The 17,684-nt window shown below is 42.8% G+C and overlaps 1 protein-coding gene across 1 annotated transcript; it reads left to right on the forward strand.

The window, feature by feature from the left end:
- Nucleotides 1–324: 324 nt before the first annotated feature.
- CCT4 (chaperonin containing TCP1 subunit 4) lies at nucleotides 325–16,749 on the forward strand. Its single transcript, XM_054021622.1, has 14 exons — nucleotides 325–592; nucleotides 2,739–2,791; nucleotides 3,954–4,043; nucleotides 4,840–4,948; nucleotides 7,526–7,668; nucleotides 9,807–9,928; nucleotides 10,039–10,171; nucleotides 11,150–11,289; nucleotides 11,882–11,978; nucleotides 12,382–12,492; nucleotides 12,737–12,867; nucleotides 12,999–13,233; nucleotides 15,588–15,701; nucleotides 16,078–16,749. The coding sequence occupies exons 1-14, from the start codon at nucleotides 472–474 to the stop codon at nucleotides 16,090–16,092; spliced, it is 1,614 nt and encodes a 537-aa protein (XP_053877597.1). The 5' UTR covers nucleotides 325–471; the 3' UTR covers nucleotides 16,093–16,749.
- Nucleotides 16,750–17,684: the final 935 nt, after the last annotated feature.

Below are 17,684 nucleotides of genomic sequence, written 5' to 3' on the forward strand. Positions count from 1 at the left end.
CCATGACCCGCCCCCCGGGATAGCCTCGGAACGGACCGCTCCGCACGGACCCAGTCTCGGGCCGCTCCTGAGAGATCCCCCTCCAGCCCCGCCCGCTCCGCACGAGCCGCTCCTTCCGAGGGCGGGGCCGGCAGCCGGCTGACTGTGCTCGCTGTAACGTAGCGGACTTGGAGTTTCCGTTGCTAGCAGCGAAAGCCCCGCCTCGCAAGATGGCTGCGCCAGCCCCACCCATCACCTCGCGCAGACATTGCCTTCGGCCCCGGCCGACAAGCGCGCGCGGGAGAGGCGGTCCCCAATGACGTCACGCGCCGCTCTAGCCCGGCCCCTCCCCCCTTTCTCTTGGCCCTGAAGCGCGGGGAGGCTGAGGCGGCGCGTTCTGGAAGCTTCGCGGCGGGGATCGTTAGTGCGGGGGGGCCAGGCCGATCCGTCTCCATCCGGAGCTTAGAAGCAGCGGGGCGCGGAGGAGTCGCCATGCCGGAGAACGCGGGGTCCAGAGCTTTCACGGGCGGCAATGGGGGCCGCAAAAGAAGCGCCTATCAGGACCGGGACAAGCCCGCCCAGATCCGCTTCAGCAACATCTCCGCAGGCAAAGGTGCGGCCCGCCCGGGGAGGCTGCAGCGGGGCTGGGGTAGGGGAAGAGCGGCCTGGGCCGGGGGAGGCAGTACCCGAGCTGGGGAGGGAGCGGCTCGGCCTGCGGGGGAGGGGAGCGGAGGGGGCTGGGCTGGCGAGGCGAAGGAAGGGGGCTGAGGAAATCTCCCCCGCTCACGGCGTGGGGGGGGGAGGGTCTCTGGGGAGCGACTCGCTCGCTGTCCTTAATAGGAGGACGCGGTAGCTTCTTCCTAAAGTCGCTGATCCCCCTCAGCCCCGGGGGCGGGGGCGGGGGCTCCATCACACGGACCCCGCCCCTCGCCCGCTGGCGGGGCCCGGCGCCCTCAGGGCGAGCGGGGTCTGGGGCAGTCGGGCCCGCCGCTGTCAGGCGGGCTCAGCGCTCCCAGGCGTTTGAACGCAGTTCAGTTTTGCTCTATCATTGTGTGCGGTTTGCCTGTTCATGTGGGCCTGAGCGCTTCAGGCACAGCCGCTGAGCCAGTTCTTCCCTTTAGGGGACCCTGCTCGGGCCGTTTCTGTTGGGAAGAGTCTTCTCCCCACCCCACTATACTTGTTCCTTTTTTTTTTCTGCTAGTGCGGTGGTGTTTTATTTAAATGTAACTGGTATGGTGCCAGGACCAGAAGCTGGTGGGGGGGAAAAGCCTGTAGGTGGCAATTGATACAAGCCCTGGTCAAAATAGCTGGAGAAAAGGCATCGTAACCCACTATCAGACCAGTGAAACCATTCAGCGTTTTTAAGTGTGGCATGTAATGTCATTAGTACCCCCATTGGATTTTAAAATACTTCATTCAAATCATCAGCTGTTGATTGTGTTTATTACGTCCCAGAGTCTGGTCTAGGCTACAAAGTTCTGACAGCAAAAGTTATGCCACTTTAATTAAAGTGCTTTAATTAAAAGCACTGTGGCATGTCCACACTAGCTGCTTGTGTCGGCAGAGCGTCATACTAACAGCTGTGGCATCGACACAGAGAGCAGTGCACTGTGGTAGCTATCCCACTGTGCAACTGGCCGCAGGGTGCTTTGGGAAGGGTTTGCAATGCCTCTTGGGGCAGGTCACAGCTTCATATGATCCCTGTTTCTCAGTCCCATGGTTCCAGGGGCGTCCTAGTGGATTGTCAGCTGCTTTTTCAATGGAAGTGTGTAGGGAGAAGGAGAGCTGTGTGTCTGGGGCAGGGGAGACAGCAGGCTGGCCGACCTATCCTGGGGGACGGGGACCCCCCCACATCAGCCCCACCTCTGCTCTGCACAGCTGTCCGAGGCAGCTCCTTCTGCCCGCCTATGGTTCTGATTCCCTCTGAGCTCTTCCACAGCCTCCTCAGCTGCTAGGAGCAGCTCTGTGAGCTCTCCCTGCTGAGGAATGTCAAAGCAGCACAGCAGTCTGCCCCATCCCCCCCCTTTGCTCGCTGCAGCAGCAGTCTGCCTACCCTGTGTTCCTAGTGCAGGGCAGAACAGGAGCGTTCCATGCTAATGATTTGCTCTTTGTTCCCCAAATGCAGCAGCATGCTCAGCTGTCAGATACTTCCCAGAGCTTTGAAAGGGGAGGAGTGCATGCCTGCAGGGCAGCAAAGATCAAAACAGTGAGCAGAGCGGTCAGGGCAGGCATTGTGGGATACTGGCAGAAGCCAGTTATGTGGACAAAACAAACAGCAGTGTCTACACTAATGCTTTGTCGTTTTAATTTTGCGGCAAAAAGCTTTATGCTTCTCGTTGAGGTGGCTTTAATTTGTCGGCAAGAAGCAGAGTTTTGCTGCCAAAATAGCTTTGTAGTGTGTACACCCCTGTTTTATAGGCAAAAGGCAGCTTTTGATGACAAAACTTGGTAGTGTAGACAAGGCCCAGGTGTTAGAATCAACCATGAATGCCATACACTTTATTTTTTCCTAAGTGTACTTATGCTATATGAGTAAGTTTTTCAGACTTTTAATAAACCAGTAAAACTTTTAATAAAGTGGAACTAAATGGCTCCATGTGAGAGTTTGTCAGAGGAGTTTGTCCTTTTCTGGACAGAAGAACTGATTATGTTCAGACTGTTATAGTTTTTGAAATTTCCTTAGCATTTACCAGTTTTAATTTAAAGCTGAATGTCAGTGACTGTTGCATAAAAGCATCTCATTTTCACTCCCTTCTCAGCGGTTGCTGATGCTATTAGAACAAGCCTTGGACCAAAAGGAATGGATAAAATGGTAAGCTTTGAGACAAGTGTCTAATTATTTTTAAAACCAAGTATAAATACTTTAGCAAATTTCAAAGTTTTTTTACAAGAATAGTTTCATTTTGGTTTTTTGTATTTGCTAATCATCAAGATAACTTCTAGTTACATGACTATGTATTGATGATTGTTGTTGAAAAAGGCAATACATTGAAACTTTAATAGTAGTAAGAAATCCTTTGGTTTAAAGGAAACATCAAATATTTTATGGATCTTAATGTTAAAAAATGTCTTCTGCATCTAAGGTCATAAGTAAGGCTACGTTTTAGTCATGGGTAGTTTTAGTAAAAGTCATGGACAGGTCACAGGCAGTAAACAAAAATTCACGGCCTGTGACCCATCCATGATTTCTACTATATACCCCTGACTAAATCTTGAGGGGCTGGGGCAAGCTCCCTACCCGGCTCCATGCCTCCCCAGAAGCGGTAACATCCGCTTCGCTCAGCTCCTAGGTGGAGGCGTGACTAGGCAGCTCTGCACGCTGCCTCTGCCCCAAGCAACGGCTCTGCAGCTCCCATTGGCTGGGAACTGCGGCCAGTAGGGGCGGCGGCAGCAGTGCTCAGAGCTGTCTGGCCATGCAGGGCCGGCTCCAGCGTTTTTGCCGCCCCAAGCAGCAAAAAAAACCAAAACCTGCAATCGGCGGCAGCTCTACCACCACCGCTTCATTCTTCGGCGGTAATTCGGCAGCAGGTTCTTTCCTCCAAGAGGGAGTGAGGGACCCACCGCCGAAGAGCTGGACGTGCCGCCCGTTCCCATTGGCCGCCCCAAGCACCTGTTCGTTGCGCTGGTGCCTGGAGCCGGCCCTGTGGCAACGCTTCCGCCTAGGGGCTGAGGGAGGGGAATGTCACAGCTTCTGGGGAGCCCCCCTAGATAAGCATTGCCCAGAGCCCGCCTCGCCCTGTCACATGCCCCAACCCCCTGACTCCTCCCACACCCAAACTCCTGCTTCTGCTGGGGGATGGGGCAGGGTGGCTGATACTGCCCTAGCAGCGGCTGGTGCGACTGACCCAGGGGCTGCCTGAGCTGCTCAGGCAGTTCCCTGTCCAGGCGCACCGGCCACTGCAGAAGTCATGGAATCCGTAACCTCCTTGACAAACTCAGCCTTAGTTATAAGTATGTTGTGGGTTTTTTTTCAGATTCAAGATGGTAAAGGAGATGTGACAATTACAAATGACGGTGCAACTATTCTGAAACAAATGCAGGTTCTACATCCTGCAGCCAAAATGGTAAATAACTTTTAATTTCAGCCTGTAAACCAGTATATCCCAACCTGGTTGGCAGAAAAATCTAAGGAGGTATCAGATTAATTCAGGGTGTTCATGGAGCTGAGGAGAGGATAAATGTGGTTCTAGAAAGCTGCAGGGCACTAAAGAACACTGGTGTTGCAGCACAGCAAGTCTGCAATGCACTGAAGTTCAGGCCTTGATGCTCTTTACATGGATCTTGGGGGTGGGGACAGCCTAAAAATCCAAACTTCAAATGATGATTTGGGTGTAATGCAATAATTAAGCTTTATGTACTCTGCACAACAGTGGTTTATGGGAGGATTCTTAGATTCTGATTAACTGACAGTAAACTGGGCATCTTTACTCTAATCCCTGTCATAATGTCATGGGTTAAAGTTATACCTTAGGACAAGGAGATGTTGGTAACATTGCCTGTATAAATGAGCAATGTTGCTGGTCAGTCAAGAAGCAAGGAATTTCCCGCTGTATGGACCTCACAGGACACTTTATACCTGTGTATAAGCAATACAGAACATAAGTGGGATAAAATATGTATTTGTACCTTTTATAATCATGGGAAAATGTGTGTGTGTGTACACACACACACACACACACACACACACACACACACGTAAGGAGAACCGATCTGTATATTTAAAGTTAATAAGTAAAACCACTCTAAGCAATCCCCACTGGAATATTAAATCTTTTTCCTTCTTACTTTTATGCACCACTGGTACGTAATTAACTGGTTCCAATAAATCATGTCACAAGTTCTCAAACTGTCTTCATTTAGTTGGTAGAGCTGTCCAAGGCACAAGATATTGAGGCTGGTGATGGCACCACATCTGTCGTTGTCATTGCTGGTGCTCTCTTGGATGCCTGTTCCAGACTTCTTCAGAAAGGTATGTTTTACTGGTTGGCTTTAATAAAAAGGGAAAAGGGAAGATGCCTGGAAGAGTTAATTATATATAACTGAATTTTAATAAGATTGGTTTTTGGTTAGTGAAAGTCCATTAATTGTATAACTTCTTACTTTTCAAATCAGTGTTTTACCACTAACTCAAAAGAGCTTTGTTTCTGTACTTGTTAATGTCTTATTTCTGGTGGCAATCTCAAATCATTTAGCTTCATGTTTTTGAGACTGAATCTGCTTCCAGTATTATGGATCAAGTATAGCTATTGAAATGCTGAGATACGTTATGAAATTTTGTATAGATAATAGTTCGTAATGGGTGAAATAGTGTGGTATGAAGAAATTAACCCACAATTTGGAGCTAGGAACTCTTGCTGGGCTTTGAGCAGATCACCTGGTCTTTATTTTTTGTAAAATAGGGATATTTATTTCACATTACTATTGAGAGGATTGATGTTTGTAAAAGGCTTGGAATGTGTAAAGCAGTATAAATTCTTATGAGCACTGGTACAGCAGAACTGTAACAGCATGCCAGCAGCAACCAGATGCTGTGTGAAGAAGCCAGTAGGGGCTGAACAGAACAGTTTATATTCCTTGCTTCAACGGATTGTTTTTATTTTAAATTTCCCTATTTTTTTTTATAAAGGCTTGCTTTTCAAACAAAAAAAACTTAAATCGAAAAAAGCTTGCCTCAAGTAGGGATTGATCTCTCCCTCTATAAACAAGGCAGTCATGCAGTGCCTCTCTGCCACAACAGTGCTCATGCTGGTCAATTCACAGGGCAGGAGAGCCCTGTCAGCTCTTAACCCTACCATCATAAAAGTATAGTAGGCACATGAGAAGTAGTCCACTTATACTGGTGCTGAACAGTGGAATGGTCTGCAAGGCAAGTCACTTTATTAAATAAGCACATTGGAATTATCAAAGGGGGATACTTATAAGTAGTCACCTATATTAAGGCAGAACTAACTGTCAGACCTGAAGCGAACTGCATTACCGTCTGAGAGGAAGGATGTAGTTAAAACATTGGACTGGGATTTGAGAGATCTGGGTTCAATTCCCAGTTTTTGCCATGACTTTGTGTGACCATGGGCAAGTCACTTGAATCTTTTTGTGCCCCAGTTTCATATGTATAAATTGGGGAATGTTGGTACTTCCTTACCTCAGTGGTAAATTCGCTAATGACTATGAAGCACAGGGATACTGTGTTGATGGGAAGGCCATATAAATATCTGAATAAATCAAATTACCAAAGTACGTGACTCTGTGTATAAATCTATTAAATATAACCTAGCCTAGAATGGTCCTTATTAATGTAGTATCTCTAGGTAATACTTGAATATCTCTCTTTGTAAAATTTTGACATAAATTTGTGTGTGCAATACCCAGATAGTTATCACCTTGAAACCTTTGAAAATGGGGAGAAATTACAATAGAACAGTAAAAAGGATCCCAATCAAAATCTGTTTCAAGCTCTGTAATATTGAGTTTGCATGTTAGTGGGCAATTATAGCAGCGATTTCCAACCTTGTCTTACACCCACCCACTCCCCCTTATTACCAGTATACCCTTACACCATCCCCTGCAGTTATTGCCTTATCTTGCCAGTTTCTGTCCTCTTCTTTTTTTTTTCCCCCTTCTTTTCTTCCTATTTTTCCATTCTCATTTTTGTTCATCCTGCCTCATTTCTTGTCCCACCTCCCAAAGGCTCTGCTCTCTTTTCTTCCCCCTTTGCTGCTGCCAGCTGCCCATTCTCTCTAAACCTTCTCCCGCTGCTGGTGCTAGCCAGCAATATTGTCTGCAGCCCGTCTTGCTATAGAAGCAAGAAGTATGGTTTACAGAAAGCGTGTGTGTAACACCAAGATCAGAAGTAGGGGATGTGCAGCTGGTATTGGCAGCCAAAGCAGCTCCTTGTGACAAGGCAAAGGGATATTGGGTGCGTCCTAAAGTCGTTTGGAAAACCCCTTTGGGGGTGATGGGGCACCATAAAGAACAACTGTTAAGGTTACTTAGGTCTGAACCCAGTTTTGTTCGTAAAGATTTTACAAACATAATGTGAATATATTTGTTTTCATGACACTCTTAAAGCTGATGAATACAGGTTTGTGGGATGTAAGTATTTGGGCTTCAAACACTTCAGGGAGATAATGAGAATTAATAAGTAAAACTGAGACTAGTTCACTTTCATTATTCAAGTAGAGAAAACTACAAATAATAAAACTGTTTCTGTTGAAATGTTAGCTTTAGATAATTTATCACTATCCGTCCAAAAATCAAAGGGTATTGTACAAACATAAGAATGGCCCTACTGGGTCAGACCAAAGGTCCATCTAGCCCAGTATCCTATCTTCCGACAGTGGCCAGTGCCAGGTGCCCCAGAGGGAATGAACAGAACAGGTAATCATCAAGTGATCCATCCCTTGTCGCTCATTCCCAGTTTCTGGCAAAAGATGAAGCTGGGATGAGATTGTAAGTGGAATGAACCAGCTTCTAAAATTTTAAGAAAATCAAATGGTAAAGTTAAGTGAACAATTAGTCTGAAAACTTGAATTTAAACTTCTAATAGGAATTCATCCCACCATCATTTCGGAGTCATTCCAGAAAGCTTTGGATAAGAGTACTGAAGTCTTGACCGACATGGGACAGCCAGTTGAACTAAGCGACAGAGAAACCTTGCTAAATAGTGCAACTACTTCACTGAATTCAAAGGTAGTAATTATTCAGTTAGTGGGGGTGGATGGGGGGTTATTCTACGTAAATTAACTCTGTGTGTTCATGGGTATTGTTTTACACATTTTCCCACTCTTTGTATGTCATTTGTCCCTTTGTTCTATATTTCTATAGTGTTTAGCAAAATGAATTCTCTAGGTGCTACCATAATACAAACAATAAATACTGATCTTTTAAATCCAGTAATTCATCCATTTATTAGCTGAATTCAGATCTTCTTTTAACTAGACTGTTTTCTTTGTACTGACTTTTTTGGTGTGGTTTATATTATTGTTTCATATGTACCAGATTAGTTGGGACAATAGATAATTTCAGTAACTGTTCCTGGTCGTCTAGAGCATGCTGACTTTTCATGATGCTGCAATTGATTGATGCTGACAGAACAAAGTCTCAAGTTGCAGTGGGGGAGGTTTAGGTTGGATATTAGGAAAACCTTTTTCACTACGAGGGTGGTGAAGCACTGGAATGGGTTACCTAGGGAGGTGGTGGAATCTCCTTCCTTAGAGGTTTTTAAGGTCAGGCTTGACAAAGCCCTGGCTGGGATGATTTAGTTGGGAATTGGTCCTGCTTTGAGCAGGGGGTTGTACCAGATGACCTTCTGAGGTCCCTTCCAACCCTGATATTCTATGATTCGCATTAACTTGCAACCTAAAAATTTAACTGAATTTAATCTTAGTCACATTTCAGTCTGAAATTTTTATCTACTATATTTAGATAACACCTAAGATTACTAAAACTGAAAGAAGAGTGAAAAAAATTGTCCTCTCTTTCAGCTGGCTTACTTTGGGCATTTAATGTCATCTTGTGTGTAGTCCATTACACTATTTCCTCTGTTCGTGTGGGTTTTTCACACTGCAGTGGGGAGAAACTTTTTTTAAACAGTCATTTTAAGCGCCTGACTCCCCAAATTGTCAGGGAAAGCTCCCAAAAGCAGCTTATTTCTATTCCCTAAAAAGATGAGATTTCAAGTTTACTATGCCTTTAAATGCAAAGACTATGAAGACACAATTTTCATGTAGTTCTATTACACTTTTGAATCAAAAGTTTACTTTAAAAATGTTTCCTCCATATCTGAATAATATTGCAGTTGATTACAAGCTTTACCTACCATACCTGCTCTCTGACCCAGTTTGCAAAATCCAGGCCGTTCTTTTATGTCAAGTTAAATGTTTTCTTACTTGCTTTTTTAATGGGGGAGGGGAGAGCCAGAGGTCACAACATCCCGTGATCAGCACAGAGGAGGGGCCTGCGTGCACAGATCTCACCATTCTATTGTGGAAGTGATGTTGGTTGCCTTTGTGGCACAATCCGTCTCCTTCCTGGGACCCTGCAGAGAGCTTTCTGACACCAGAATCTATACAGGGGGAATGGGTTTGGGAGGGTCCACATTGGGCAGCAGAGGAGATGTATACATGGGTCACTTCCCCAATGGGTCCTGTAGAGTCTATGCAAAAAAGAATAATACGGACCCAGGCTGTACTTTCTTTTCTCTACAAGTCACTGTGCATTGGGGAATTCATTTTAAAGGCATCTCCTTGGGATGACTGAAGACAAGGAGGGGGTCTTCCTCCAACAGAAAAATGTGGGGCAGAGCTCTGAGGTTCCCTTCAATGTTCTGTCTGTATGCCAGGTCGCAATACCACTCACTCAAATTTGGTCCGGCCACCCCCACCATGATGGGGGGGTGGACAAGCCAAATTCAAGTGGTGTTGCGACCCCATGAGTAAGTGGGAAGGCTTGCTGTACCCTCTATAAAGTTTGATGTGCCTACCCCCCAATTGAGAACCACTGTGCTAGGCCTGAGCATAGTTTTTACCACAGAAGCAATTGTCCTACCTTCTGTTGGTAATTCAGCATGTACGAGTAATACTACAGTAATAAATTACTTATTGGAAGGGAAAAAATGAAGAAATCAGATTTCATTTTCAAACTGTATAGGGTTATAAACACAAAAGAAAAGCAATGAGATTATGAATGCCTTGCTAGTGTCATTTTGAAATTGGTATTATCTTAATTTTGATTATGCCACTAAATTGCATTATTTTTCAAAGTTGAGTAAAATTTTGTAAGTGTTCTTCCTCACACTAAGTTTATTTATCTTAATTAAATCCCTTTAGGTTGTATCTCAGTACTCTAGTCTCCTTTCTCCAATGAGTGTGGATGCAGTGATGAAGGTGATTGATCCAACTACAGCTAGCGGTGTAGATCTGAGAGACATTAAAATTGTTAAAAAGCTTGGGTAAGTAGCAATCCATATCTAGCAATTCTGTTAATTAAAGTAACTTGTCCAACTTTTAAAAATTGCTTCCCTAAAACATTAATTTCATGTTTTACTACTCTTGTTTCCAGTGGAACAATTGATGATTGTGAACTGGTTGAAGGACTAGTCCTCACTCAGAAGCTGGCGAATACTGGTGTAACTAGAGTGGAAAAAGCCAAGATTGGTCTCATTCAGTTTTGCTTGTCTGCTCCAAAGACTGATGTGAGTTAGCCTGATCCTGCTGGATTTAATATCATCTTTGTGCATGGGGATTTACATGTAATTCAGATAACGAAGAAAAAAAAAACTCCTTAAGGGCTTGTCATCACTGTAGAAGCCATCGCAGTAGTTCAGTCGGCTTTTGGTGTCCACGCAACCCTCTTTCTGCTGGTGATGCGCATCCCCATCAGGAGCACTTGCACTGACTGAAGTGGGGCACTGACAGCCGTGTGGGGCTCACAGCAGGAGCCTCCCACCTACTGGCGGGATGACAGTCTGAGCTGTGAGCCTGGCATCAGTTTCATGGCACTGTCTGGCTCAGAGCAGCAGGTCAGGGCTCAGCCCCGCACTGGGCTCACAGCTCAGGCTGTTACCCCAGTGTGGGGACTCCAGCTGTGAGTCTGGCACCCGGGCCAGCTTAGCCTAGCATTGAGCCTGCCAGCAGTGAAATTAACATTCTTGTCGGTTTCGTGTGAGCTCAGCAGCCGTGAAACTGACAAGAATGACAGCCAACAGCCCAAGTAAGTTGCGTCACCTTAACTACAGGAACATAAGTGCTATGTCTCTTGTGGAGGTGGAGTTATGATGTCAGTTAGCAGGCCATTTACTTCAGCGGAAGCAGCATTCTAGTGTAGACACTGACATAATTACGTCAATGTAAACTGCCTTATGTTAACTTAACTCTAGTGTAGACTAAGCCTAAGTCTGTTATTGGTCATACATAACTTTCCTGTTCCACAAATTATATCAGAACCCCATTAGTTTTAAACTTATCATGTAGTAGTAAAAGGTTGTAAAACCACAAGTCCTTGTATTGAAACATTAAAATGTGTGTAGATGCAATGGTGTATTCATTCTTGTTTGCCTTATATCACAACTGCACTGAATTATAGAAACAGCATGAACAACAAGAAATGTACTTAAATTTGAGCTTAAATTCAGTAATTTTTGAAGACATTAAATATTTTTCTCTTTTAATAGATGGACAACCAGATCGTTGTTTCTGACTATGCTCAAATGGACAGAGTATTGCGTGAAGAGAGAGCCTACATTCTAAACTTAGTTAAACAAATTAAAAAGGCTGGATGCAATGTGCTGCTCATTCAGAAGTCCATTCTACGGTATGCTAACTGCCTGAAAAAATAACATTTCTGATTACTAAGTAACTATTAGATTAGATTTCAGAAATAGCAGCCGTGTTAGTCTGTATCCGCAAAAAGAACAGAAGTACTTGTGGCACCTTAGAGGCTAACAAATTTATTGGCGCATAAGCTTTCGTGGACTACAGCCCGCTTCTTCGGATGCATATCAAGTGGGCTGTAGTCCACGAAAGCTTATGCTCTAATAAATTTGTTAGTCTCTAAGGTGCCACAAGTACTCCTGTTCTTTTTATTAGATTAGAGTAAAGCATCAGTACTCTTCATAAGCTGAAGCTGAATTGTAACACTAACATCAAAGGGAAATTTCAAAAACTGGTTGCTTCCGAAGTCCCTGTACTTTCAGTGAGCATGCAAGTTCTGTCACACACTCTCTGAACAATTAACATATCTCCCACTTCACAATTTTATGTCGTTTTTTATAAGCCAATACTGAAATTCTTCAGAGGATTTTTATTACTATGACACAAATCCTAATTATAACTAATAATCACATGCTAGCAATATTGGTTTTATAGTGTTGTGCATTCACTTTTTGAACTGTCTTTGATTTTAGGGATGCTCTTAGTGATCTAGCACTACATTTCTTGAACAAAATGAAGATCATGGTGATTAAAGATATTGAAAGAGAAGACATTGAATTTATATGTAAGGTAAGGAAGTGTTTTGTTTAAATAGCTGTGCTGAAGGATATCTATACCCTGTCACTACTATATAACTTAAATGGACCATAACACCTTGTTTTATTGGAGTGGACTTTGTGAACACTCCCCAATCCTCTTCCCCTCTCTCCGTGTGTGTGTTGGGGGGAGGGGGGAAAGTGTTCACAAAACCTATGAATAAACAGGATAAATACCTCCAAAAGACTTAACTATACTCTCATTCCATTTTATCTCCAAGAAAATTAGCAAATGGTGAGGCTCTGGGGGGGTGGGGAGGGGAGAGGAGAGTAGGGCATCTATATTAAAGCAGTTATGAACCAACTATAATGTATAGAAAAGTACACTAAACTGTATGTTTTGCCTGTTTAATTTGTGGTTTAACTTGTTCCTGTAGACAATTGGAACCAAGCCAGTTGCTCACATTGATCAATTCATTGCTGATACGTTGGGATCTGCTGAATTGGCAGAGGAGGTCAACCTAAATGGTTCTGGGAAGCTAATAAAGGTAAGGAACAGAAATAAACATCTTTCCTTGCTGATTATAAGATAGTAATATAATTTTAAGGGGTGGTACCTCAAAACTTGCCTGTTCTAGAAATGAATGAGAGCTGTAACTTTTAGATTTTTCTGTAGTATGCAACAGTATTTGCTTCTATTATCATTTGTATTACTGCTAGTGGGTAATGTCCCAGATTTTAAGTTTCCTTAAGTGGTTTTTTTTTTGGTCCAACTATGTTTTTATGTTCTAGATTACAGGCTGTGCAAGCCCTGGAAAAACTGTTACAATTGTGGTACGTGGATCCAACAAACTAGTGATGGAAGAAGCTGAGCGTTCAATTCATGATGCTCTGTGTGTCATACGTTGTTTAGTTAAAAAAAGGTAATGCTTTCTATTATGTAGTGGCTTCATATACCAATAATACAGTAAACTGTAACCACTTAAACATTTGTCAAAGGCCACAGCTTGTATTTTTTTAATCGAATTTTACTTTTTTTTTTTTTTTTCCCCAGAGCTCTAATTGCGGGAGGTGGAGCACCAGAGATCGAATTAGCACTGCGCTTGAATGAGTATGCTCGCACTTTGAGTGGTATGGACTCATACTGTGTCCGTGCATATGGAGATGCAATGGAAGTCATCCCATCTACACTGGCTGAAAATGCAGGCCTTAACCCTATTTCTACTGTAACAGAGCTGAGAAACAGACATGCACAAGGAGAGAAAACAGCAGGCATTAATATCAGAAAGGTAATATACAAAAGGATTATACATCTGTGATGGTAAATTAAAATGTTCAGTTCTTTTTGAGGAAGAATACTTAAGAATAAAGACAGATAAAGGTTGCCCAAGTTGTAGCCCAAAACTGTCCTCTGTCAACCTCCCATATCATTGCAACATAACAATTGAGCCTTTTCATGGTCTGAGACGCCAAATAACCAGTGCTTTTAAAAATTGATTAATTAGAAGAACTGTGTGATGGGTTGGATCACAGAAACCCTCTTGGCAGCTGCCACCTAATGTACCAAGACTACTTTTATTCCTGTTTTCCCTGCCAGCTCAGGACTCCAGCACCCTGTCTTGCTGAGCCAGACACTCCCATCTGCTCCAACAGAGACCCAGGGTCTGAATCACTTGTCCCAAAGCTGCAAGTTTACCTGAAAACAGCTCACAAAAGTGTGCTTGTCTTTAGCACTCAGATGCCCAGCTCCCAATGGGGTCTAAACCCAAATAAATCCGTTTTACCCTGCATAAAGCTTATGCAGGGCAAACTCATAAATTGTTCGCCCTCTATAACACTGATAGAGAGAGATGCACAGTTGTTTGCTCCCCCAGGTATTAATACATACTCTGAGTTAATGAATAAACAGTGATTTTATTAAATAGAGAAAGTAGGATTTAAGTGGTTCCAAGTAGTAACAGACAGAACAGAGTAAGTCACCAAGCAAAATAAAATAAAATGCGCAAATCTATGTCTAATCAAACTAAATACAGATAAGTTCCTCACCTGTTCCAGAATGCTCCCTTTTACAGGCTAATCTTTTAGCCTGTGTCCAGCAATCACTCACACCCCCTGTAGTTACTGTTCTTTGTTCCAGTTTCCTTCAAGTATCCTTGGGGGGTGGAGAGGCTCCTTCCTTAGCCAGCTGAAGACAAAATGGAGGGGTCTCCCACGGGTTTAAGTAGACTTTCTCTTGTGGGTAGAGACACCTACCCCCCTCACTCCTATGCAAAGTCCAGCTCCAAGATGGAGTTCTGGAGTCACCTGGGCAAGTCACATGTCCCTGCATGACTCAGTCTTTACAGGCCAAAGCCATTGTCCACATGGTATCTTGTATGTCTCCAGGAAGACTTTTTATGTGGATTGGAGCATTCCAAGATGCATTGTTCCCCAAATGTTTCCTGATCAGGTACTTAACCTTGCGAATTCCTTCCTAAAGAAGCTGACCAAATGCCTCACAAAGCTTAAAAACCAAGCAAGTATACAGCCCATATTCTTAACCTCAAGTAGAAAATGATATATATGTACAAATATGGTCTACTGTATCTACTCATCCTAACCTTTACGGAGATATGTTACATGGCACAGGCAGCACAAAACATATTCCAGTTATGTCATACATACATTTATAAGCACACACACACACACCCCATAAAGACTTATGGGGTACACTGTCACAAAGTGGTTAGAAGTCTAAATGTTTTTTGATGGTAAATGCCCTTTTTGCAAAAATTAAATTTTCAGTTTTGTTGGGAAAATTGAAATGATGACTTCTAAGTAGGCTGCCTGGGATCTGCAGGGAGGCAAAGCAACCCAGCTCTCCACCTCCCCTGCAGCCTGGATGCCTCTCTTCTTGTCATCTTCCAGATGAGCAGCCAACAAGCCAAAAAATTCTGTGTTCTCCTGAAACGGAATTTTTTAGAATTTCTGTCCCATGAGAAATTTCAAGGTTTTTACTTTTTGTCCTAAATGGGACAATATTTTGTTCCAAAAAACATCAATTTTCCATGGGTTAGAAATCGTATTTTCCAGACATCTTTGCTAGTTAGTAATGCATTTGTCTGCTAAAAGTCTCAGGTGCCCTCAGAAGTGTGTGTGTGTAATATGAGTTCCAGAGTCTGCCATGACATCCAGTGCAATGCTACTTTCAGTAGTTCGGGCTGTTTTTTGTTTTTAAGCCATAAGAACTAGAGATCACTTTTTTTAAAGAGCACAGGATGTAGCCACCAGGGAAAATATCTGCTCAGTCCGCTGCTGTGAGCTGTCCTATTTTTTGACACCCTCCCCTTTGCTTCCTTAGTAGCTTGGAGTGTCTAGCTTCTTGCCTGGGCATTGGAAACTATGCATTGGGTGGGCATAGTTTCACAAGTATCTGGTGTTGAGTGGATTTCCTGAGTATTGCGACATAAATTTTATACCACAGCATTCCTGCTGGGGACTGAATGGGTTCTAATGAACTGTATATGGCCATCTGCTAATAAAGTATTTTTTTCTTTAAACTGTGGTAGGCAGGGGGGCTACTGGGGATAATTTACAAGTATGTTTAAATCAGATTTGTGGCATCTGCTTTATACAAACTGAGGATACAATTCTGGTTCTGTAGGGTGGAATTTCCAATATTCTGGAGGAGTTGGTGGTCCAGCCTTTGTTGGTGTCTCTCAGTGCTCTGACACTAGCTACAGAAACTGTCCGCAGTATTCTTAAGATTGATGATGTGGTAAGTAATATTTTTGATTATTATTTTCATGTTCTGTTTAATGTTATATTACAGTGCTGCGAATAAGATATATCCCTTACGTTAAGGATTTATATTTAAAGTAAATATTTTACCATTATTGTATTTCATACCCTTATATTCCTAGGAGTTATATGCCATTTACATGTAATTCAGCAGTCTTCTGATAACTGAAACTATGAAAAATGAAACAATCCTTGTGGGAAAACAGTAACCAAAACCAAGTATTGGTAATTACAGCAGCCAGCTTAAAGTACAGAATACAAAAGGATTATATATGGAGTGGTATCTTTAAAGTGAGGGATGTTGATAATTGTTTCCCATCCACATGCCTGATCATGTTAACTTATCTTTGCAGGTGAACACTCGATAAGGTGACTAAAGGAAATGGCAGTACCGGCGAGAGAACCACTGCATAGTTTGGAGTATGGTTTCTTCACAAAATCCCTATGTCACGATTTCTGCTAAAACCCACTTAAGTTTATGTACTTTTATCAATTTAATTTAATAAAATCTCTGGTTTCAAGAGGCAAACTTTGTTTTTAAATGGAAGTGCAGTATTCTATAACTGAAACTTTGCATTAAAAACTCTCACCAGAGTAGTACTAAAATAAATTAAAATTTTACCACTTTTGCTCTGTATTATCATGCACATTCATTCACACTAATCCTGTTTTGATAAGTAAGAAATCTTCAGTGCAAGTTGTTAGCTTCTGTAATATCTAGTTTGAAATAATTCTTACTATGGAATCTTAGCAGTAACTGCACTACCTCAGATCTGTTTTCTCCAAAAGTTGTCCAAAATAGAGTAATATTTCCTATCCAAAAAGCCCGACTAACCTCCATCCTCTCTTACCCAGGCAGTTGCTACAGCCACTAGGGTGTATGGCAAGTATAGGATTGTACTGTGCCCTATAATTTCAAATGTACATTTCTTTCTGCAAATGTCTCTTCATCCATTAATGCCTATATCCAAGTGTATTTCCTCTCAGTCCACAGCCCTTCAATAAACTTCATTGTAGTTCAGCTACCTGGGACAATGTCTTCTGGCTTTTAATTGCTAAAATTTCCTTCATTAACTGCATATGAAAATATTTACTAGTTGAGATTCTTTAACAATAAGTTTCAGGGCCACAATCTAGTGTCTGGTCATTAGTTGCCATGGTAGCTTGGTAATAAACCTGCCAAACACAGCCTAACACAGGATTGAAAAGCTGATCTAATCTTGTAAATACCAATTTAGATATTTTCTGTCTAATTTTTCATGTTTTGACCTTATGGAAATATGCTGCCAAAACCAGTCCCATACTGACTATACAGGACTTTGTTCAATCTTAGACTTCTTAATATTAAACACCTTTTTTTTTTATGTAGGTGCTCAACAGTTGGTAAATATACCAAGCATCAATTCTTGGTTTCTGATATCCCCATTCAGCAAATAATGTAAATCAATAAGCCAGCTTCCATATTTGATAGTTATTAAATGACGGGGGTAGTAATTAGTTACACAAATGGACTATTACTCACATTATCATAGTGCAGCATGATATAGGAAGATGTTTCTGACTCCTGTGGAATAGCAGCAGTGTATTAACTGGTGTACAATCTCTTCTAAGAAAACAATAATGTAGCTGGATTTTAGTCCTCAGTAATCATTCAACTGGTCTTTCTATCCCTCTCAGTGCTTCCTGCCTGCTGTGGATTGGATATTTTGTGGCAGCTGGAGGTGCTGGGGTGGAGGGGAGAGCATGCTCGGGGGAGGGGTGGAATGGGGGTGGAACACCCCCTGGCAGATTAGAAACTCAGCACCTGTGTTCCAGGCTCTGCACCCCCCTAGGGACAGCTCTGGTCCTAGCTGTGGAGGATATTAAAAGCATGACCATCTTGGAGAGTGTCTTCTTGTAGCTAATTAAAAATGGACTAAAATGTTTCATGTGCTGCTAGTGGTGTTTACTCCTGGGGGAA

The sequence above is a fragment of the Malaclemys terrapin genome, chromosome 3 (assembly GCF_027887155.1).
Source record: "Malaclemys terrapin pileata isolate rMalTer1 chromosome 3, rMalTer1.hap1, whole genome shotgun sequence".
NCBI lineage: Eukaryota > Metazoa > Chordata > Testudines > Emydidae > Malaclemys > Malaclemys terrapin.

Coding starts and splice junctions, on each gene's coding strand:
- CCT4 (XM_054021622.1), top strand. CDS start 472: ATGCCGGAGAACGCGGGGTCCAGAGCTTTCACGGGCGGCAATGGGGGC. Junction 593..2,738: donor CAACATCTCCGCAGGCAAAG/GTGCGGCCCGCC, acceptor CTCCCTTCTCAG/CGGTTGCTGATGCTATTAGA. Junction 12,493..12,736: donor GTTCTGGGAAGCTAATAAAG/GTAAGGAACAGA, acceptor TTTATGTTCTAG/ATTACAGGCTGTGCAAGCCC.